The 22,658-nt window shown below is 56.7% G+C and overlaps 1 protein-coding gene across 2 annotated transcripts; it reads right to left on the bottom strand.

The window, feature by feature from the left end:
* Positions 1–332: 332 nt before the first annotated feature.
* Positions 333–21,492, bottom strand: KATNB1 (katanin regulatory subunit B1). 2 transcript variants are annotated; one of them, XM_055332726.1, is made up of 20 exons: positions 21,182–21,492; positions 19,607–19,905; positions 15,340–15,470; positions 11,993–12,110; positions 6,522–6,622; positions 6,101–6,142; positions 5,423–5,506; positions 5,092–5,207; positions 4,602–4,673; positions 4,283–4,433; positions 3,969–4,159; positions 3,722–3,852; positions 3,273–3,323; positions 2,275–2,342; positions 2,044–2,163; positions 1,803–1,952; positions 1,477–1,553; positions 1,319–1,393; positions 967–1,083; positions 333–737 (listed from the first exon to the last, which is right to left on the bottom strand). In XM_055332726.1, the coding sequence occupies exons 2-20, from the start codon at positions 19,644–19,646 to the stop codon at positions 605–607; spliced, it is 1,968 nt and encodes a 655-aa protein (XP_055188701.1). In that variant the 5' UTR covers positions 19,647–19,905; positions 21,182–21,492; the 3' UTR covers positions 333–604. The 2 variants fall into 2 exon arrangements, with proteins under 2 accessions (XP_055188701.1, XP_055188700.1); XM_055332725.1 differs by lacking the exon at positions 21,182–21,492 and adding an exon at positions 21,044–21,153.
* Positions 21,493–22,658: the final 1,166 nt, after the last annotated feature.

Raw genomic sequence — 22,658 nt, 5'->3', positions numbered from 1 at the left:
CCTGTGAGGCTTGGGGTCCCGGCACCTGGAAGCATACAGCTGTCGGCCGGTCCCTGAGGCATCCGCAGGACAGCTGGGAGCGTGGCTGAGGCGGAGGGGATGGGCTGGTGGGGCCCACCCCTCTCCAGTCTCCCTTAGCCTTGGAAGAGGCGGGTGCCTCTGCTCCTCCCCCAGCGTGCTCTGCACTGGCCCCTTCCGGCAGGCCGGGCACTCTGCTGCCCCCTGCTGGCCACACTGCCTCTTGGCTCCGAGGGGCCAAGACAGGCCAGTCCTGGGCCTGACCGAGCTGAGCTGCGTGGCCAGAGAATTCCCCTCCAGGCAAAGAAACCAGGGAATAGTTACAAATTTAATAAAATTGACCTTATAAATTACAGCAGCAGCCCCAGGGCGCTCTTTGCTGCCCCAAGAAGCGGGAGTTGGCAAAGCTGGGCAGCCGCTGCTGGGGAGAAGTTGTCTGAGAGCTTGGGGGCTGTGCAGGTGGCTGGTGGGCCAGCGCTGCCGCCTCCAGGGTGGCACAGGGCTGCAGCGGGGGCTGGGCAGAGGCTCCTGGGCCCAGGAGCGCACAGGGGACAGGATTAGGGGCTGAGGCCAGGCCGAGAGCTCTTCAGTCCAAACTGGCCATGAGTAGGTGCAGCTCTCGGAAAGCGCTGCCATGACGGCCACTCAAACTTGACTTGCTCTTGACGAGGCCACTGATGCTCTTGAGCTGCTTGTAGCAGAGCCGGCACTTCTGTAGCCTGTGGGCAGAGAAGTAGTGCACGAAGGGCTAGGCCCTTTCCTGCCGAACTACTCCCGCCCTCCTCTGGGAGGCTGGCCGAGGCCCAGGGTACAGGACCCACCCAGGCCGGGCCACAGACAAGCCCAGGCACAACTTCCTCTGTGGGCTATTCCAGCAGAGCCATCAGCAAGCAGGCTGGGCCCCCAGACCTGTGTACCCCAACATTCACACCCCACCTGGCCCCTCACCTCTCCTCCCGGCTGATGTCTACACCCACAGAGGGGGGTGCTGCTAGGATGTCAGTGATCAGGGGCAGAAACCGCTGCAGGATCAGCTTCAGGGAGGTGCAGCCGGTCTGGACATAGCTTCAGAGGCAGATGGACAGAGCCACAGAGAGAAAGATAGAGAACAAGGTACACAAAGACAGAGGGGGTAGGCAGGGGGCCAGGGGCAGCACAGGCTTGTGTGCACCATGGCCTCCCACCTGCAGGGGACAGCAGTGCTACACACCCACCTCCCACGGGCACTGGCCTTGGGGGGTCCTTCCCATTGTCCCTCCCCGTCCCTGTGGTGAGGCGGGTATGGCTTCCCTACATGTACCTCTCATACTTGCTCTGCAGAAGTTTCTCGATCTGCGGCAAGACCGTGGTGCACAGATCCAGCTTCCACAGGGAGCTGAGGAGAGGATCAGGGACAGGTACTCTCAGCACCTGGCTCCACTCACTCGACCCACTCCGCCCACCACGCCGCCTACTTACGCTTTCTGGTTGACAATGTTAAGGAGGTCCACGACCACGGACAGGTCATTGATGGCCACAGCCGAGTCCACTGACATCTATGCAAACAGAGCACCTGTCAGAGGGGCCTGGAGCCCCTGCCCGGGGAGTGGCGTCATGATGGGCTTTGTTGTGGGGTGTTAACAAGACTGTAGCTAAAATGATGGGTGAGGCCAGGCCCGTAAAGAAGCGCTCAATAAATGATGACGATGATGGCATGAAATCCGCCAGAGTGGTGACAGGGGCCCCTCTGCCCTTGTGCAGCCGCTTTCTGGGGTCAGCCCAAAGCCTGGGGGAAAAGTGCTTGCCTTGATGTCACCCGTGGTCCACACAGCCCGCACGGTGTCCAGGTTCTTGTGGCGGCTGGTAAGTACCACACACATGGTGTCGTGGCCTTTGCGGATCTGTGACATGGCGTCCTCGTCGACCAGCTCCGCCTGCTGGGGGATCTTCACGGCCTGCGTAGGACGAGTGCCCAGGTGCCAACGGTGACGTTCTGTCCTTGACCCGCAGGCTTCCACCCTGCCCCGGGGCTGGGCCCCCACTCACGGGCAGAAAGTCAGACGCCTTTAGCCCGATGGGCTCATTCCGGGTAGCTGGGATGATGGCAGGCTCAGCCTTGGGCACAGGAGTGGAAGTGACAGCCGGGGGCCGGAGCAGGACCTCGAGCTGTTGGGGCCCGGAGCTCAGTGGGTGGCCAGCCTGAGGCCCCCTCTCCGCCCACCCTGGCACGGAGGGCCCCTCTCCCAGCCCTACCATGCCCTCTCCACCCAGACATACATTTGGCACCGGGAACTGCGAGTCCGTGGCTGGGCTGGGCTTTGCCGCCTCCTTGGCTGTGGCCATGTCTGGAGGCAAAAGGGAAAGATCTCTGGGTTGGGTCAGGCCAGAGGAACTGGCGGGGGAAGAAAACGGGGCTTATGGTGGGCCTCTGGGCTGCATCTGTTAACTGGGGGGATGAAGCAGGAGCCACTGGGGCAACTGGGGAAGGAGACAGCAGCAGTGTATATGTGGGGGGTGAGGGGGCCAGAGAGGTGGGGAGACTCCTGGGGAGGCTTGAGGGTGGGGGCTAGATGTTCTTTCCCTTTCCACCCACTCACCCACAAATCTGGCAGAAAGCAGGTGTCAAGCACTGCCTGCAGATGGGAGCCAGGGAGTTCCCAGGAGCGGCCTGTCCCCTCACTGGGAATGGAGTGTGTGTGCTGGGGTAGGCTGGCAGTGAGTGCATGGTGAGCAGGAAGCACAGGAAACCCCACGTGCAGGGGGAATGAGAAGATGGCCCATTGAAGAGGAAGCCAGGTGAAGGGGAGGGCTGGTCTGTGGGACAAGGGTGCCCCACCCCGGCGTCTTCTCCAATCAGAAATCAGATCATGTTTTCTCCCAGCAGCAAAACCCAAATCCCCAGCTAGGGCCTGGCTTCCTGCTTCCAGACCCCAGGGAGCCCTGCCCCTCTGCCTCCACCCCCTCCCCACCTGTGGCTCTCCCCAGCTCCTCCCTCTCCTGCAGGCCCTCAGCAGCCCTCTCTCACCAGCCTCGCCCTTGCCTCCACGGTGCTGTCCCATCTACAGACAGTCCCATCTACAGTCTCATCTGGCTGCCTCCTGCCCTCCTCACTAGGGTGCAGGCTCCTGAGGACAGCACCTGCCTGCCTTGCTCATGCACCAGAACCTAGGGTGGAGCCCAGCGCACAGTAGGTGCTTTTAGGTGAGCACAGGAAAAGGATCTGGTGGGAGAGAGGCTGGAGCTGGTGCCCCTGGGAGGCCAGGCTCTGTACTCACCATCCTCAGGGGGTGCTGGGAAGGGCTCACTTCTTCGGGGTGGTGTCCGACCTGCAGAGGCAAAGAGGGCTGGGAACTCTCCCGTTGGCCAGCCCGGGGTCCTGCCTGAGCCTTAAGGGCCAGGCTGGCCTGGGACACGGGGGATGGGAGGTGGCTCTCTGGTACACACACAGCTGCAGACTCGTGACCCTGTTCCCGGTCCCAGGAACCCTCAGGTCTGCCCCCTCCCATCTACTTGCCCCCATGGGGTCTGCCTTTGCTCAGGGTGGGCTGCCAGGCCTCTTCTGGGGCCTTGAGGACCTGGGAACGGAGCCGGGGCCCAGGTGTGACCTGGGAACCCAGTGTCGGAAACAGAGCGACATTGACACTGTCCCTGTAAAGCACCGTCTGTCTCTATGCACAGATGGGACATTCGGCTAGGTGGGTCGGGGGCGGGGGGCAGGCCTCACTGATGCTGTTCTTGGGCTGGAAGATCTCGTTGTATTCCTCGGTGTTCTGGATCTCGGCCCGAGACTCCCGCTCGTCCCGGTCGTCCTCGCTGCTGGGGCTTCGGCGCTCACTCTCTGAATTCTGCTTCACCCTGTGGGGCAGGGCCAAGGCAACGGGAGGCCAGCCCAGTGAGCTGCAGCTGGGCTCCCCCAAAACCTCCCCAGTGCTAGCCTGCCTCCCGAGCCCTCTGGGCCCTGAGCACCCCACCTCTGAGGCTTGTTGCAGGCTGTGCTGGGCCGTTCATAGATGCGCCGAAGAGGGGCACTGGGGTGGGCCGGCTGCTGTGCCAGGGGCCGGCTGTCCTGCACAGGGTCCTGGGCCACCGTGCCTGTCCTGGTGACCCGTGTCAGGTCCACCACATAAGAGGAGACGTTGCTCTGGGAGAAGGCCACGCCTATCTGCAGGAAGTGGCGGAGCTGGGGTGTGGGTGCGCAGGACCCCAGCAGGGCTCAGGGGGGAAGCAGGGGCCTGAGAGGGAGGCGGTGAGCAGCCAGGGGAAGGGCAGGTGGCAGCTCTCTCACCAGCTGGTCGTTGCAGACGGCCAGGTCAGCCACCTTGCCCCAGCTGACTAGGACGACGTCAAAGCAGCGCTCAGGCTCCCAGCCGTAGACGCGCAGTGAGTCCTGGCAGCCACTGTATAGGCAGCAGCCATCGGGGTTGAAGAGGACGCTCCTGGGCAGGCGAGAGTGGGGGGTGGTTCTCAAGAAATCCAGGAAGGCTGTAGGGAGCCCCGGACAGAGGGAGCAGGAGTGGTGATGGGAACGGCCCACCCCTGCCCCATACCCACATCCAACCACCTTGGGAGGAGGGCTCAGACCCACCACCCAGCTGCCTGCATACCTGACAGGCCCTGGTTCTCCTTCGATGCAGCTCACCACCTGGAACTTCTCCAGATCCCAGAACCGGATGGTCCTGCAAAGGCAGCCAGGCTATATTGGGTAGCCGGTGTCCCCATCCAACCCCCATGCAGGCCCATAGCCCAGGAAGCCCGTTTCTCTGCAAACAGCTGTCCCCCTGGGTTGTGGCCACTAAGAGCAATGCATGGGATTGCATGGCAGGTGGAGGGATTTGGCAGGTGGGAGGTTAGCATGGACTTTGGATCTGGATATGCCATGACAACCCAGGACACTGGGGCCGGGGAACCAGGGTTGGGGGAGAGATGGGATCAGGGCCTCATCCTGGCTTGGCCGGAAGTCAGGTCAGTCTACAGAACATCATCAGGCATAGGACACCTCAGGGCAGAGACAGACTGGGACAGACACACACAGAGGACACAGGTGTGAGATGGCAGTCATGGGTGACAAGCCTTGTTCCCCCTCCTTTTCCTCACCTGTCAGAGCTGCCGGAAGCCAGGAGGTACTCATTGGGGTGAAACTCCACCACATTGACAGGCCCTGTGTGGCCAGGGAACTCGGACATCATCTTGCCAGCAGTCAGATCCCAGAGCTGGGACAGGGCGGGCTGGAGGTCAGGACCAGGCCTGGGATCTCGGCTGCCCACTCTCCCTCTACTCCCACCCGTGCTCTTTATCTGCAAGCCGCCTTTCCATCTGATAGGCCTGGGATATGTGAGCCTGATCAGGAGGGAGGTGCAGATCCAGGCTGAGTGCACTCAGCAGGCCCCAGTCCCCAGCCCCAGGCCCTGGTCAGGCCAGGAGTTACCTTCACTGTGTGGTCGTCTGCAGCCGATGCCAACCACTTCCCATCAGGGCTGAACCGGAGGCATCGCACAGCTTGGCTGTGTCCCTGAGAAGACGACAGGGTGCTGGGCTCACTGGAGGGGCCTGGGCCCGATGGGCTGCCCGCCTCCCCACCCTGCTCCACCGGGCCCTTGACCAGCAGGCGAGGCAGAGCCAGACGGCTGTGTGCAGGAGAGGTCAGGGGGGACACCTCCACCAGCAGTCACGACTCCGCGGGAAATCCAGATTTCCTGGTCATACAGTTTGGGGAACAACGTATCTTATGCCTCTTTTTTGGAGAGTTAGGTGTCCTGCCTTAATGTCAAGGGTCTAAAAACCAACCAAATTATTCAACTCAGTGCTTCCAAACACCTGTGAACAGGAACCCTCTTCACCTCCCACACCACCAGAGCGTGGAGTGCAGTTTGGTAAACATGGTTCTGGGAGGATTTGTGGAAAGTGGGGGATCCAGGTTCCGCCCCCCCCCACCCCCCATAGCATTCTTGCTCTGCTCTAGATCCTCGTATCTCACTTGGACTCTCGTTTCTCACATTCTCCCCTATGGGGGAAAGCATTCCCTTCCAGCCCCTGCCAAGGTCTGGGTACCGCCCCATGCTCCAATGCTGCTCACAGCATGACCCACCAAGGGTGCCTTCCTTACCCGGTATCGGAAGACACAGCCTTTCCTCCTGATGTCCCAGAGCTGTGGGGGAGGAGCAGAGGAGCCGTCAGGCCAGGTCACAGCCAAGGTGGGCTCAGGCTGCAGAGCCCTCACCAAGCTCTGTCCGGGAGTCCAGGTCAGAGGGTGGTACGTGGACACAAGCAGAGAGGGGTTCTGGGCACCCCCAGGTCATTACGCCCCCAAATGACAGGGATCCGGAAACTGCTCACAAAAGCTGGGCATTCTGAGTGGAAATGTCTGGCGAACGTTTTCCACATCCCCTCCCTTGGAGGCTGGAGATTCCGCCAGAGAGAGGGAGGACCCTCCCACGGTGCCCAGAGGCCACCTCCACAGGCCAGACACACAGCCTGGAGCCCCCGGGTGGCCCAGCGGGGAGACATGGGGCAGGGCCGAGCCTCACCTTGATGTTTGTGTCCTGTGAACCCGAGGCTACAAACTCGCCATATGGGTGGAAGTCCAGGCTGCAGATGTTGGCTTTGTGGCCCATAAGCGTGCGAAGAACTAGCAAGGAAGAGAGGAGACAGGGGTGTGAGGGGCAAGCCAGATGCCTGGCCGAGGAGGGAATGCTGTGTTCACTTGTGCGTGTGCTTCCAAGCAACTGCACAGAAAACCACAACAGCAAATTGAGCAGAGCCCTACCACCCCAACTACTGACCTTCCTCTTTTTCTCCCGAGAGATGACAGCCATTTCTGTCAGTACCCAAGCCCCCTGTAGCTTGCGCTCTCACAAGGGCACCGCCCCCAAGCCAGCAGGGCTGGAAAGCTACTGTACTCCATTCGTGGACAGACACACAGCTCATGTTCTGCCGACATCCTCAGAGCTGAGACAGAGGAGTGATGTGGGAGAGGTCTGTGCTGGGGGACAAGCTACTTGGTTGAAAAGAGAAACCCAGGAAGGCTTTTTGGAGGACGTGGTAGTTGAGTGGACTGTCAGTGAGTGGAGGGTGAGGGAGGATATTAGGCATAAGGAAATGGCAGGCAAAGGCCCCAAGGAGGGCAAATGGAGGCCATGCCTGGAGTCGCCGTGGTGCTCACAACAGCACCTTCTTCTCCCCTCCATCCAAGGGATCTTGAGGATGGCTGTGAGGACAGAAGGTGCTGTGCAAACCAAGAGAACACACAGGGGACATGACTGGGCCCAGTCACCTCCTGCTGCCCTGGGAAACCTCAGCTCCCATCCTTCAAAGTTTTGCTTGCAGCTCCGTGGCCAGGCCCAGCCCAGCCCAGCCTGGCCCAGGCAAAGCCTGTGTTTCTTTCTCGGAGTATTCCCTGGTACCACTCAAATTTGCCTCTTCTCTCTGGCCTCAATTCACTTTTTAAAACATTTACAATTCCGCTGTCTGAACGAACCTGATGGTCCCACATGTGCAGGGGCCAAGGGGTGTGGGAATCCAGCCATCCTCAGGTTTGAGCCAAGGTGAAACAGTTGCCTTGTGAGGTAATGAGCTCCCCATTAGAGGAGGTGTTCAAGCAGACTCCAAATGTAATGCTTTTGGGACGAGAGAGCTGAGCTCCAAGCCCTGAGTGACTTAAACTCTACTGGATGATTGTTTCTATCTCCAAGGTTCAGGTCCAGGGCTCTGGAGCCAGACAGAACTGGGAGCGGTGTTGGCTCTGCTCTTTGCTTGCTATGTGACCCTGGGCAATCCCTTACCCTCTCTGAGCCTCATAATGGGCCACATCAGAGTTAAGAAAATGGACATCAAGTGCTTAGCACAGGTGTGCACATAGGAAGTGCTCAGTGAACACCAGCTACAGTGATTCCTGCTCTAACTCCTTTCTGTCCTGAGAAAGAAAGGTTCACCTTAGTGAACCTTCTCTCCTCTGGTCTCAGAGCACATGTCCTGGTTCCCTGTCTTCTGGCACCAGTGGTGACCATTACCCAGTGCCATGGCCATCTGAGTGCCTCCGTCGTCCCCAGGATGTCTGCTGAGCGCTTCCAATGTGCCGAGAACAGCCTGAATGACTTCAGCACATTCGCTCCCCCACCCCCAAACACCACCAGGAGGTGGGCGACAGCCTGAGGCTCAGAGGATGAAGCAGCTTGCCTCAGGCCGATCAGCGGGCACAGAGCCAGAATTCAAAGCAGGCATCGGAGTCTCAGAGTCTTGGAGTTTCAAGAAGCATGCTTTACCATGTGACCCTTTACCTGAGTCAAGGGAGCTCCTCTGTCTGGGCTCCGAAGACAGAGCCAGACACACCTAAGGGCAGGATCAAATCAGCTGCTCTGGCCGTTACCTGCCTCGAGACAAAAGTGCCTACCTCTGCCCATGGCCCACCACATCCACCCCTCCGACCTGGTGCCACTCCGCAGCAGGCCCTGTCCGCTGCCGAGCTGGGACTGAGCCACCATTACATCCTTCACAGAGTGAGACAGGCGCCAACCACACCAGGACCTCAGCAGCTCCTCCCCACTCTCTGGGGCCGGCATACGCCCTCGGGGCCCAGGCACTGCTTTGCGGGCCAAGTCGGGCCCAGAGGGTGCAGACGCAGGCTGGTTCCTGCCCCAGCCCACTGGGCTTCCCCGATCCTGCCCTGCCCCGATGGGACATGGCAGGCTCCACCCCTGTGTGGACCAGACTCATGAAACACAGGCTGCCTCCCCGTGGCATGGCAGGGCCGACCCACCCCTACCCTCTGGCTGTGCGGTGGAAAGCAGGCAGGACCACATTCTTCCGGCGTGACTTCTGCCCCTGCTCCTCTGTCCCAGGAGTGCTCTTGGAAGCCTCCTGCTGTGGGACTCAGTCAGAGGATCCGGGGTGGCGGGCATCCTGGGTCTGCCATCTGCCCTGCGTGGGGACCTCCAAGCCCTCCCAGCTGAGCAGCTGTTCAACCTCTGCCTGAGTCGGGATGGGCTGCCTCTCAGGGCAATGCACGTGACCATCAGGTGGCCCTTTCAGAAGTCCCTCCGCAAGGGGTGCCGATCTGCCTGTCATCCTCACTCACACTGTGGTGTGTGGGTGGCGGCCTGAGGTCTCAGCTCTTCCCACCAAGGCTGCAGAGGGCAGGTTTCTGATCCATCACCGAACCCCAAATTGGGAGAGGGAACAGCACTGGGATGAGAGTCTGGATGCGAGGATTTGAGTCCCAGGCTCTGCCACCCCTGCCATGGGGTCTTTATCAAGCTTGGGGGCCCACCTTGGGCCCCAGTTTGGCTGTGTGTCAAATAAGGCTGCCGATCCAGCTCTGCATCAGAGTCATCTGGAAAGCAGGTTTTGGGGCCTCCACCACTACTAAGTCAGGCTCTCTGCTTGTAATGAGCTCCCGGTGGAGCAGCCGACCCTGAGAGTCTAGGACCCAGGAACTCTAGAGGTCTTTGGTTCTCATTCTGCGCCCACCTCAAGGAACTCCTCACATTTCTCTTATGTATGAAGGAGCCCTGGCTGGGAAAGCATGGCACCCTTGGCTTCTTTCTTCTGTCCCTTGCTCCTCAGTGAATGGTGAATGGCTGGTGCTGTCCACTGGGCTTCAGATGCAGGCAGGGACTTCCCAGGAAGCCAGCTGCCTTCTGCCGGAGCCGGCTTTCTCAGCTGGAGCCCAGCCAGCCGGGGCGTGCTCCTCCCTGGCTCCTTGAGTCCAGCAACAGCCAAGCACAGCGTGCCCCGGCTCTGGCACATAGCCAGGTGGCAGGAACACGTGCTGAGATGCTAAGCCTGTGGCCCGGTTTGTTATCTCACGGGCTCTGTCTCGCACATGCAGCCCATCCCTGGGTGGGCGAGGATCACCCGAGAAGCCCAGGGGCAACATCTCTCTTGGGGACCACCTATGCAAGAAGAGCCCCGTCCTTGAGCAGAGAGAACCCGGCCACTGGGCCTGTGCGGCTGATGGCTGCTGTCCTGCTACAGAGGTAGAACACAAGTGCAGGAGAGGCCCAGAGACTTCTGAGTCTCAAACAGGCAAAGGGGCTCTTTTCCGGAAAAAAAACAGCAGGGGGGCCTCCTGCTTGGCATGCTGGAAGGTCCAGGCTAGATGCTGGCAAAAAGCAGTGAGCAAAGAGGTTTACTAGGACCTCTCAGTGCTGCTCTGCATAGTGTTCCGAAAAAAACGTTGAATTAGCTGTCAACATTTAGAAACAGTGGTGGGGGTGGGGGGTGGATTCCACTGAAATTTCCAGATTCTCAGCTTCTCTTGAAAAATTCGTATGGCTGGCAACACTGGGCCCACACTGCAATGTGGCTGTACCCAGAGAGGCTGAGAGGTAGCGTCCCCTTTTCAGGAAGGTGAGGCTCCCCACATGGCCCAGAACCAAAGATGCAAGTTTACTTGCCGAAAGAACCCAGCAAGGATCTAGCATACGACCAAGAACCATCACTACAAAACCCCAGGACTCCAAGACAAAGGGCCTTGCAGAGAGACAGGAGAGGCAGGTCCCAGGAGGTGACAGCAGGGACCTCCCGATGGCTGCCAAAGAGGAGCCTAACTTGCAACACAGCTGCACCCACAAACTTCTGAGGGAAAACAATTTCTGATCGAGACTTCTACAAACTCTAAAAAATAGATTTAAAATAAAAGGATGAGGGTAGAATAGAGTCATTTCCAGCCACGGATAGCCTCTAAAACTGTGCCTGTCACGCATGCTTCACGCATGCTTTCTCAGCCAGCTATGAAAGAACAAGCTCTGGCAAAAAAGAGACAGAAGACTGAGAGAGATGATAATGCGGACTCTGGCACAGCAGAGAGACGGGGAGAGTTCCCCGAAGACAAGGCGGCCCCAAGGTGACCACCGGGTTGCAGGCCCCAGGTACTCCCCCACCATGGGGACCCAGGGGACCGAGGCTCTGATGAGAAGAGACGCCTCCTTCATGGGATGGCTTTGAGAGTAGCTCAAGGAGGAGGCTTACTCTTCTGGCAGAGAATTTGGGGATGAATTAGTAACAAAAATGTATAACATATACAGGTGAGAAAGGACAATTATTAACTCCAGAATTATAATATTCTGTGGCTGTGAATAATATCTCTATGGTCCTGGTACTACAAACCCTGACTCTTTACATGGTGAAATTAGGAGAACAGTGGGGCAATGCTGGAAGTGACTGCGGGGGAGGGGGGACAGCTTTAGAGCTCACTTCTTTTTAAGATTTTATTTTTGTAAGTAATCTCTACATCCAACATGAGGTTTAAACGGACAACCTCAAGGTCAAGAGACACGTGTTCCACCAGCTGAGCCAGCCAGGCACCCTTAAGAGAGCTAACTTGTCTTGTACGAGAGGGAGGCAGCAAAAGACGTACACAAGAGACAGGAATTGCCATAATACCATGTCACTTAGAAAAGCGGAGGTAGCAAGACACGGGGTAGAAGAACAGAAGGCCGAGGCCTCTGCAGAATGGGAAGGAGTGGGGTGAAGGCTTCTCCTTTCCATTGCAGTTATTTGTAGAATAGAATGCAGTTATTCCATTTGACTTTTTAAACTAAAATAACTTCTACAAAGATGAAAACTGAATGAAAACAAAGTTCAAGGATCCTCAACAGAGGATCTGGCCACCCTAGCCCCCATTCCGGTGGGCGATGGTTACTGAGGCTAAGAGGCAGCCGCCCCACGTCAGGGCACACACCCTAGTTCTCCCCACAGGCCTCCTAGCTTGTTTACATGTTCCACGTGGCCCCTGGTGGCACCTGCTGTTCTTTCAGGTTCTGAATCTACACCCACCCACCCATCCATAGTGGACCATCTGGAAATTTCCTGCTGCCTCCCGGGTGTCGGCATGCAGAGACAGCAGTATATGTCACTGCTGCCAGACTCCTGGGAGTCTCCAGGAGGGAAGTACCCAATGCAGTCAGGACAGGCTTCCTGGAGGAAGCAGCTCAATAGCAGAGCCTGAGACAACACAACCACAGGTGTACATGTGGGGAGGGCGAGCACAGATGCCTACTTTTGGCAGCTTCTAGGTCCCAGACGCGGATGGAGCCTGACTGGGAGCCAGCCACGATGAGCTCCTCTGGGGTGTTGAGGCGGACACTTTCCACTGGGGATGTATGACCCGTCAGGCTCTGTGGAGAGAGGGTGGCAGCTTCAGTGCATTGTGTGGAGAACCCCTCAGCTGCTGCCCCAAATTCTGGCTTCCTGGGAAGAGTTATCAGCAAGAGGCTCAAGCAGGGATGCTAGGCTCCATGGAGCCACACCTGGGCTTTCCTGCAGACAGGCTGGGCAGTTGCTTCTCTTGGCCTTAGCTTGCAGGGCTAGAAGTGGGCCAGACCCCATTTGTGTTTCAACACCTTCCCACTGTCCACTGTGCCCCTGATATGGGCATCATTTGCCTAAACGGCCCTGAGCCCCTTGCGGGGAGCAGCTGACCCTCTAGCCTTGAGTCCAAACCACCACCAACAGAAGCTCTGCTTCCATCTCCACTCTGCCTGGCCAAGTCCCTCGGTGGGGAACCCTAACAGCACTGAGGCCTAGCTCGTCAATGGCACACAGCTCACCCCTCCTGGTGATGAGCCAGAATCCCTGGGGACTGCCCCAGTGGGGGACCCTGCCATGTTTCTGGGCGGGGAACTGTGGAACCCAGAGAGAGCCTGGCAGTGACCTTACTGGGAAAAAACTCTCACCCAACTCAGTGTAGGCCAGAGCTGGAGCAGGGCTGAGGCGGGTTCTGGCCCAGCCCCTTGGAGGGGTGGGAGGTGCTGGCATTTCCAGCTTTCTGGAGAGAAGGGCAGAATCTGAAGTCCATGGCATCTGTCACTCCCCGCACAGCACTGGTCACCCCAAAGCACAGTGGTGACTCCATCATTGTTTGCTAAGACAATGTTTCTGTGGGGCGGTGAGGAGGGAGATGGGAGGAGAAACTGCTCCCCAGCACAAATGTCAAAAGGCCAGACGGTCACAAGCAGCTTGTGGGACTCCCAGCCATCACTGGCAGGAGTAGAAATGGGTATAAACTCCACGGAGGGGAACTGGGCAAAATCTGTCCACATTTAGAAATGCACCTCCCCTGCACATCCGCAACTCCATCCCTGGGGGCCGACCCTGCACGTGTTCAAACACATGGCAAACAAAGTAGACCCAAGGTCATTTGCTGCAGTGAATCTTTTTTCACAAAAGACCCAAAGCCACATAAAGGCCGAACAGAGAAACTGGTCAGCTAAGCTGTGGTCACTCATGCTATATTTGGCAATAAAAATGGCTATGAAGGGGGATCCCTGGGTGGCTCAGTGGTTTGGCGCCTACCTTCGGCCCAGGGCGTGATCCTGGAGACCCGGGATTGAGTCCCATGTCAGGCTCCCTGCATGGAGCCTGCTTCTCCCTCTCCCTGTGTCTCTGCCCCCGCCCCCCGCCGCCTCTCTCTCTCTCATGAATGAATAAATAAAATCTTTAAAAAAAATGGCTATAAGGGATCCCTGGGTGGCGCAGCGGTTTGGCGCCTGCCTTTGGCCCAGGGCGCGATCCTGGAGACCCGGGATCGAATCCCACATCGGGCTCCCGGAGCATGGAGCCTGCTTCTCCCTCTGCCTATGTCTCTGCCTCTCTGCCTCTCTCTCTCTCTCTCTCTCTCTGAGTGACTATCATAAATAAATAAAAATTAAAAAAAAAATGGCTATAAAATGAATAAGGCGACCATCTGAATATGTAAAAGATTAAACTCCATGACACTTGTAAGTGAAAAAAGGTGGAGAATGATGTACATAGGATACTGTTTGTGTAAAAAAAAAAAAAATGGAGGGGGAAGGGAACAGACATACATATTTGCTCACAAATGCAAAAGATCATTCTGGAAAGACACAGGGTCATCAGGAGCTGTGGGTGTCCCCACGGAGGGATGTGGGCGTCAGGTGAGGAAAGATGGCTTTTCACTGCTTCCTCCATGTTCCTTGGGTACTACAATGACATGAGCTCACACAGGCTTAGAAACACACGTGAACAGGTCAAGGTGGCCTGTGTGCAGGGGAGCTAGCATGTGCCTAAATCCGAGGGTGAGCACGAGCTTGGTGGCTTTGCAGCACTCAAGAGGCCTGGTACACAGGCTGACTTCAGTATAGAAGGGGGACAAGAGCAGGGGGTCCCTTCAGGCCCATTTTGGCCAGTGTTTGTTGGTGTGTTTCCAATCTGTATATGTTACTTTGGCATTTTGGGCGTGGGGGTGAGGGTGGGACACACCAGGACCCTGAAAACAAAGTGAAACAAAACAAAGCAACTATAATTCTGTTCTTCACCTGGGGCCCTGGATCAGAAGAATGTTAATACCCTATGCTGGCAAGGTCACGAGGGAGGAGAGGGCAGGTTCTGGTGCTACTGGAGAGGATGTAAACTGATTTCTAAAGGGCAATCTGGCAATATGTTTTGAAAGCTTTTTAAAAAGTGCACACCCTTAGTGCAACCATCACAGATCTGCTCAAAGATTGGGGCCGATGAAGACATTTACCTCTGTGGCTGAGCAGAGCCAAAACGCTGGAAATGACTTCTCTGCTGGGAACAGGGCATGGCTAAGCCAATTCCGGCTCATGCCTACACTGGGATACCATGAAGTTGTCAAAAACCACGGTGTTAGGACGATATCTGTTGACACCGGAAAATGCCCGCACATGATAAAGATTGCTATCTTTGAAACCCAGGCTACAGAAGAATAAGACAGTGTTCCAAAAATATGTTGTTCTATATTTACGTGGTCCCCACGTGTGCATGTGTGCATGTGTGTGCACATGTGTATATGTGTACAGGTGTGTGGAAGCATATGAATTTCTATCAGCACCTAGAAGGATGTGGACCAAAATACCAACTGCAGCAGTCTCTGGATGATGGAAACAGATATAATTCATTTTTGTATTTTTCCCTCCTTTATGTTTCCCTGTTTTGGAAGACAGTTTTTGGCAAGGAATTTGTTGTGTGACCAGGAGAAAAATGCTGTTAAAGAAACAGCTCTCTAATCAGCTTCAACCAGTGCTCTCAAATCCTTTCTGTGCAACCAGACAGGGAATGATTCAAAGTAACCTCCAAGTACAGCTGACAGGTGGGTGGATGGGCCAGTGGGCAAGCCTCAATCTCCAGCCCATGGGCTTATTTTAGCTTTCTTGCATAGGCTCCCTGGAATTCTGTCCACCACCAGGGGACTCACCCATTCCTGAGGGCCAGCCACTATCCCAGTCATCCTGGGGGCACTGATGCCGTGCTGTGTTCCCCTAGCCTCTGGCTGGGTGCCCCAGGCTCCTCAACCCCTGACCCCACCCTGCCCACAGTCTCCTCCCTGGACCTTTGTCCTGTTTCCCACCGTTCAGCGAGGCTCACCATGATGCAGTTGGGTTTGTTGATGGACCACAGGTTGACTCGGCAGTCATCTCCACCGGTAGCCAGCAGCCTCCCAGAGGCTTTGCCCAGCACCAGCGAGGACACATTGCTGGCGTGGGCGACAATCTCCTCTACACAAGGAAGGACAGAAGAAGGCAGTCAGAGGGCTAAATGTGGTCATGTGGAGGAGGGCCAGGCCCTGCCCAGTACAGCCCCTGGTCCTGGTACCCAAAGTCCAGGTGGAAAGGTCCACCCACTTCAGCTCCCCTTTGGTGCCAGACACCCCGGCACAACCCCAGAAGCCTGGCTGCTTGGGCAGGCCTTGCACCCAGGCAGGAATGAAATGACTATTTCCCAACTTCAAGTATACATGTCCCCCCTTCAGGCCTCAAGGTTTGCTCCTCTTTCTGCACATGAACTGGCAATATTATTATGCTCACTCTGCTCAATTTAAAAAATTGACTTGCCCCTTTTGTATTTAGCTCTGTCTGAATAAAGATAATTAAATAATAAAATCCATAAAGTTATAAGATTGATATGTCTATTATACTTTTCCTAGACTACAAAACAAAAAACAAAACCAATTATTAAAATGAAAAACACTGACCCAAGCAACCATCTAAGCATCTGCTGCTGCTGCTTGCTAGGCACATAAACCCACTATGGGGAACATGCTTTGAGAACCAGTCAGGTCAACTCTAGACAAGCTGTCTCCAAGTGAGCTCCCCCAGGCCTTCAGCCCACAGTGTCAGAATCACAGACCAGGTTCTGGTCTGAGCTCTGCTTGCTGAAGGCTGTGTGGCCTTAGACCAGTCACTCACCCTCCCTGAGGGCTGGGTTCCTCATCTGGTAAACGGGGATAATAACAGTGCCTGCCTGGTTTACTGAGCTGCCAGGAGCCACTGACAACAGGCTGGAAGCTGTGCTCTGTGGTTCTTCATCTGGCTAAGGCATGGACGGTGGACACTGGGGCCCCTGGCAGGGACAGGAGGATGGGAGGCCAGAGGGCGCCGGCTGAGAGGCCTGGGTGGGAGTGAGGGCTGGTCACAGTGGGCAGCCGTGAGGACCCTGGCCTGGACTGCTGAGGGGAACCGCGGGGCAGCAGACACCAACCACAGAGGGGCTCGTCAATGCTCCAAAGGGAACAGACATGAGGACCCAGAGGCAGCCCAGGCCTTCAAGCCAGGCCCTCAGTGAGATTCTAGGAATGAGGAGGAGAAAAGACAGGTCTCTCCACGCCAGCAAAGGGAAGACCCCAGTGTGCTGACACCTGGAGACAACTGGGAGGCTGGCTTAGTTGACACTGAGAAGGGCCTGCAGTCATTCCGTAGAGAACCTCCACCCTGCCTAGGGGTCTCCATGGCAAAGGCTTCAGACCTCAGGGTGGTCTAGAAATGGGGCCCAGAAAGGCTGTCTGTCAGGCAGCATGGCTCAGAGGGGCCATCAAAACTTCCCGGGGCCCAGACCCCAGGCTCCATCTCACAGATGATGCCCCACCTCAGGGCCTCGCCCAGCCCCAGCAGAAGGTGAGAGTCTCCTGCAGGCCCAAACATCAGTGGGGACCTCGGAGACCCCATCACTGAACCCAAGGGAGCTGAGCCCCTCCCTAGTCCTCATCTCAACTATGGAGCCTTCTGTCCTCTGGACACTGTAGGGACAGATACCTGGGGTGCTCTGGGACTCTAGCCGTAGACTCTTGTCTGTTCAAGAGCTTCTGTTGGGCCCTAGTGACTGGCCAACTCTGAGAGAGGGCAAACCACTTTCTGCCTGAGCTCTCTGTTCCCAAGCCTTGGGCCCTCTCCCCTTCTCTGAAAGCACTCCCTAACGTGCACTGCCCTCCACTCGTGCCCTACCTATAAGGCCTGAGTGTCTGCCCTGGCTCTCAGTTTTCCCCGGGAAAGTTCTGGCTGGGCCCTACTTCACCAGGCCTCCTTGAGCACTTTACTACCCCTCTCTGGGCCTCAGGACTACTGCCCCTGGAGACAGCCTTTAATGCATAATATAAATGTTTCCTGGGTGCTTGCTCTAGGCCCAACATTGGGGAGCCAGTGGGGAAGGACAGTGAAAAGGTTCCTGTGTTCATGCTACAGCCTGATCAGATGGGTCCTGGGACAGGGCATCCAGCTGAAGACCCACAGCCATTGGGGTGAGAAGGATTTAGAGGTTGGGCCCTTCTAGTGGGTCTCAGATCACTACCCTCTAAGCAGCCTGCCTGAGGTCTCCAGCCTGACTGAAGCTCCTGGAGGGGTGAGGGACCAGAGGAAGAGGGAGGTACATCATGGGACCTAGGAAGCCTTGGCAGGGGTACTGTCCCCAGTGCTCCCCCTCTGGCCTGAAAGACAGCATCCACCAGTGGCCTAGGCCTGGATACCGAATTTGGGTGCAAACAAAATCCCTCACAGCATCTCTTGGCAGGCTAGGCTGATGGCTGCAGGCCTGCACCAGCTTCCCATGCTCAATTGGCATAACCTGGGCCCCAAGTCCCAGCAATAGCTGGGGATTCGGCCACAGGTGCTGAGGATTTGCTCCATTAATGAAAGGTGAAGAGAGCAGGCCTGAATGACGCAAGCTGGCCTAGCACCTTCTGATCCTTGCTGGACTCTAGCCACAAGGAGCCAGGGGTCATTTGGCTTTGGGCTCTTCAGATAGCTTATACTCACAGGGACTGCTATGCACATGAACTTGTCAGTAAAGCCCAACATACCTGATCATATTACCACCTTGTTTGAACACTGATGGCTTGACCTTGCCTTTAAGATAAAGCCAAGGCCTCAGAAAGGCTGGGGTCCTGTGGACATATGCCCCTCAAGACCCCAAAAGCCTCATGTGGCACATTCTCTCCACTGCTGTGTGGCAGCTCATGGGCTCCTTTGAGCCCTTCCACCTTGCTGAGCTTCCTGCCCCAGGGCCTTTGTATGTGCTGTTTAGCACTCCCCTACCCCACCTGCCAGCATCTAGTTAACTGAGTCAAACCACATGTCCCAGCTTGGAATCAGACAAGGAGAAATGGAGGGGTGCGGTTATCTGATTTCTGCCTCTTGCAGTCCCTAGGCTGTGAGCCCTATTGCATAGGGACCTCCCCGACTATCTCCCCGGTGCCTGGTTCTACGCTCAGGCAAGACCAGTTATTGAAGGAATACATAACCTCCGTAAATACAAAGCCACTCTGTCCACAGTGTACCCTCCTTGGGAGCCCATACAGGGTTCTCTCAGAACCCTAGGGCTAAAAGACGGTTTGAAACTATCCAAAGCTCTCATTTTAGATGTGAAAACACTGATGTCCAGCAAAAGATTTTGCCCAGATTCTCACAGTTAAAAAGTGGAGGGGCCTTGCCCAGTGTTTGAAAACAGCTCAGGGACAGCACATAGCAGAAGGTGACCAGTTTGGGCACAACAAATCTATGTTAACCAGTTACCATAGATGTGGTAAGGCAGTTCCCAAAATAAGATAGAGGACCCTGGGATCCTCAAGATCCTTTCTGGGGGGTCTAAGAGAACAAAACTATTTTCATAGTAGCACCAAGATGGTATTCGACTTTTACACACTTCTTTGCTCAAAAGCATACAGGAGTTTTTTTTTGGGAAGATACAAAACACGTGATGACACCATCACTAATGGTATTTGACTGCTCTTGTGTTTTAAAACGTCTGATTGTTAATCTCTAACATGTAAATATTGATAACTCCCATGAACAAAATCTTTTTGGGGTCCTCGACAATTTTTAAAACTATAAAGAGGTCCTGAGATCAAAAAATTTAGAGTTGCTGGTGGAGAATAACGTGAGGTGGGTGGTGCTGGTGTTCAGTGACATTCCAGAGCCCTGTCAACATCCCTTGACCTACCCTTCTCCCGCCCCCCAAATGCCCCCATGGGAAGCCTGACTCCTGAGATGTCTGCAAATGCCGAGAACACCTCTCAGCATCTCTCTCCCCTAGTCCCACGCGTCAGCCTAACTGTACTAAGTGCTTCTTCATGTTCACCACCCTGCTTGGGTCTCACAGCAGCTGTAAAATGAGGGTGTGATTATCTCATTGTATAGACAGGAAATTCACCTCAGAGAGGTTAGGTCACCTACCCAGCATTACCCAGCTAAGAAGTGCCAAAGTCACGATTTGCATCCTGGTCTATCTTATTCCAAGGCTGGGAGTCCCCCTCTGTGATAAGTACAGGGGACAAATCTTGGGGTCCAGGCCACCCAGCAACAAGCAGCTAACAGGATAAATGGGGTGAGGGGTGGGGGGGGGAGAAAGAAAGAAAATCACTTACGTAACTTCCAGGCTGTCTTGGTGACGACAGGAGTGGCCATCCTTCAGTTGGCTGGCACCTGAAGCTCCACGCACTAAATAGACTGCTCTTCTCCTGGGGTGGGGGTGGATCCCCCCCAGATCCGCCAATCAAGTTGGCAGGGAGTTCTCACACATCCAGGCAGAGGGAATGCCTCGTCTCTCAGCCCTGGACAGCCTCGTGGTGTTAGGTCACAGCAGCCACAGCAGCAGTCTGTGTGTGCCCGTCAGGATCCCGGATTATGGAATGTCAGGCTCGAGCCATGTCAGTTCAACCCTGGGCTGGAACACAAACAGAAGCGATGGCTTGTTTGAAAATACTTGGTGGGAGTTCGGGAAGCTCTAGGCTTACAGAATGACAGCCACAGCTCCCGGGATCTCCAAGACTGCTTCATAAAGAGACACCCACCATAGCCACCAGAGCAAGGAGCTGCACTGCAAATGGGGTGTGAGAATCTGGAGGGGGCACCTCAGACAGGGTGACTCGGAACACAGGGAGAGAAAGGCCCTCCCAGAGGCCAGGATGATGGGATGGGAGGCGGCTCTGTTCCAGGCGGCTGGCTGCCCCAAGTGCAGCAGCCGCCGCCGCAGTGGGGCGGGGAAGACCACATGTCTGCAGTTGAGATAGATTTCTGGGAGTCACTGTTTCGTCTGACGCTATGGGAAGGAGGTGGAGCCAGGGGCCCAGGAGAGGCACTCCAGAGACAGGCATTTAAGTCTTCTCTGGGGAGAATGTCAAAGAGGGCCCTGAGGGTCCTATCCCTCCGTTTCTCGTGGCAGGGGAGCTATTCGTGGCCCCTGCAATCCCAAGGACAGTACTGGAACTAGGTCTCCAGTCTGGGCATAGGTGGGTCGGCCTCCTCGACCACAAGGCCGCTTCACGAGGCCGGCTACCCCCTTCTTCCAAGCCTCTTTCCCACGATCCCTCCCTCTCCTCTCCTTCCTCTCGCTCCTGGCTTCCCCAGGTCTACCTCTCTAGTCCTCCGTTCCTTCCCCTTCTCCCAGCCTCCTACGTCCCCCATTCGTGCACATCCTGTGTCCCGGGCCCCCTATCTTGACCCCTGCCTCGCCAGACCCCCTGAACTCCCCTTCCCTTTCTGCTATCAGTACAGCCCATTCATTCACTCTCCTTCCAGGGTCCCTGTTGGCCACTCAGCCCTCTGCGGACCCTCGGCTCCGCTTCCGGCCTACCCGGTCTCCCCCTCCGGCCCCCACGCCCGTCCCCGCCCGCCCCCCGCCCCGAGGCTGCGGCTGGCCCCTCGGCCTCGCCCGATCCTCCCGCTCCTCTCCGCTCGCGGGGCCCGGCTCCAACTTCCCCCCGCCCGGAGCCCTCTCCGCACAGCCCGGCTCGGCCCCGCCTGGCTCGGCCGGGTCCTAGGCCCGGAGCCCCCCTCCCCTCCTCGCCCCTGGCCCACTTCACCTGCAGCTAAGGCTCCGGAGGCCGAGGCTCCGCTCTCGGCGCGACCCCCACTTGCCTCCATCCCCCGCCCTGATTGGCCGCTGCTTGACAACCGACCCTCACAACAAAACCTCCGGCTCAGAGCCCCGCCCTCCTCACCTCCCGCACCAATCAGCCGCCGCGAGCGCTCCGCCTCCCGCCAGGCCTGGCCAATCGAAGCAGGCGCTTCTGCCGCTCTTCCTGAGTACCCGCCCCCTGCTCCTGAATTGGACTAATCCCGAGGAAGGAGAACTCAAGAGCCGCCCCTCAGCTTCTAATGAACCGGCGAAGCCTGTCTTTTCCTTGGTCCCGCCTCCGCCTCAGGTTTTCCCATTCCTCTCCTTTTCCTTCTGTCCCTCTTAGTTCGCGTTTGAAACTATTACGAGACAGCCCTCCGTTGTCGGCTGCGCCAATCGCTTCAGCGACCGTCCCAATCTGACCAATAAGCGCCCGCCTTATTGGAAAAAAAAAAACCAGTTCCCAGGTAGCCAATGGGAAGGGGCCGTCGGGAGCCGCGTGAAGCCGCGGACCTTCCATCTTGGAGTGGGGCGAGGCGGGGCAAGGGCTTCGCGCTCCGCCGCAGTTCTGCTTCTTCCGCGTGGTCGGGACTTTGCCTGTCTTCTTTGGCTCGGACGGGAGGCCCGCGGGGCGACGGAGCCTGATCCCGGGCCCGAGCTGCCTCCACCTAGAGCTCCGAAGAAGGCCGGCTGCGGTGGACGCTCGGGTTGGGTGGGCTCAGGGAGGGGCCGTGACAGCCGGAGCCCGGGCCCTCGCGTGGGGGCGCCGGACCCGCCCGGGGCCCGAAGACCCCGGCCCTTCCAGGTCACCGCCAGCGCTGACTTCGTGCGGCTCAAGGCAGCTCCGTCTCGTGTAACTCCCCCGGCACCCCCAGGTGGGACGGAGACCTGTTCCCGTTGACCGAGAGGAAGCCGAGGCCCGGGTGGAGGCGCTTGTCACGGCCGCACGACCCAAAAGAGCGGTGTTGGCCTCGACTCCTTGCCTGGGTTTCTGCGCCTGCGCCGGAGAGGGGTGCGCCCCGTGATGCGCTTTCCGGGAGTGGGTGGAGAGAGGTCCGTGGGAGCTACCGAAGACCACTGGCTCGGTGTAAAGTCCGATCAAACTGTGTTTCCCGTTTCCCCTCAACTTTCTATTATTGTGAAAAGCCTCTTAGAGGAGAAATTGTGACGAATTCTACGACCATGTATAATAGTTTAGTAGTACAATCCAGCACTTGTTAATGCTCCTCCTTATTTGCTTTGCCCATGCAGGTATTTTCTCTGAGCAGTTTGGAAGTTGTAAACATCAAGACATTTTACCCCCAAACGACACAAAATACTGAGCACGTACCTCTAAGAATGAGGCCCTTGTCCCACACGGCCGTCCTATCACCACACCAAAGAGACAGAATTCTCTGACATCCAGACTTCCCTGATCATCCTCAAAAGTTATGTAAAGCTTTCTTTCTTTTTTCCCCTAAGAGACAAACAAGATTCACAACACTTGGCTCTTTTAAGCTCATTCTATTTCAATTCCCTATTATTATTATTTTTTAATGGCATTGATCTTTTTGAAGAGATCGATCAGGTCTTTTACCCTG

Source organism: Nyctereutes procyonoides, unplaced genomic scaffold (assembly GCF_905146905.1).
Source record: "Nyctereutes procyonoides isolate TBG_1078 unplaced genomic scaffold, NYPRO_anot_genome, whole genome shotgun sequence".
In the NCBI taxonomy this organism is placed as follows: domain Eukaryota; kingdom Metazoa; phylum Chordata; class Mammalia; order Carnivora; family Canidae; genus Nyctereutes; species Nyctereutes procyonoides.
The sequence above is the reverse complement of the archived record's forward strand: the minus strand, read 5'-3'. Positions and strand labels throughout refer to the sequence as shown.

Bases quoted from the DNA above. Each gene is read 5' to 3' on its own strand.
- KATNB1 (XM_055332726.1), bottom strand. From the start codon at position 19,646: ATGGCCACTCCTGTCGTCACCAAGACAGCCTGGAAGTTAC. The intron at 4,434-4,601 runs GTATGCAGGCAG...TCGCCTGCCCAG, and splicing joins GGAGAACCAGGGCCTGTCAG to GAGCGTCCTCTTCAACCCCG. The intron at 1,394-1,476 runs GTAAGTAGGCGG...TCCTCTCCTCAG, and splicing joins AACATTGTCAACCAGAAAGC to CTCCCTGTGGAAGCTGGATC.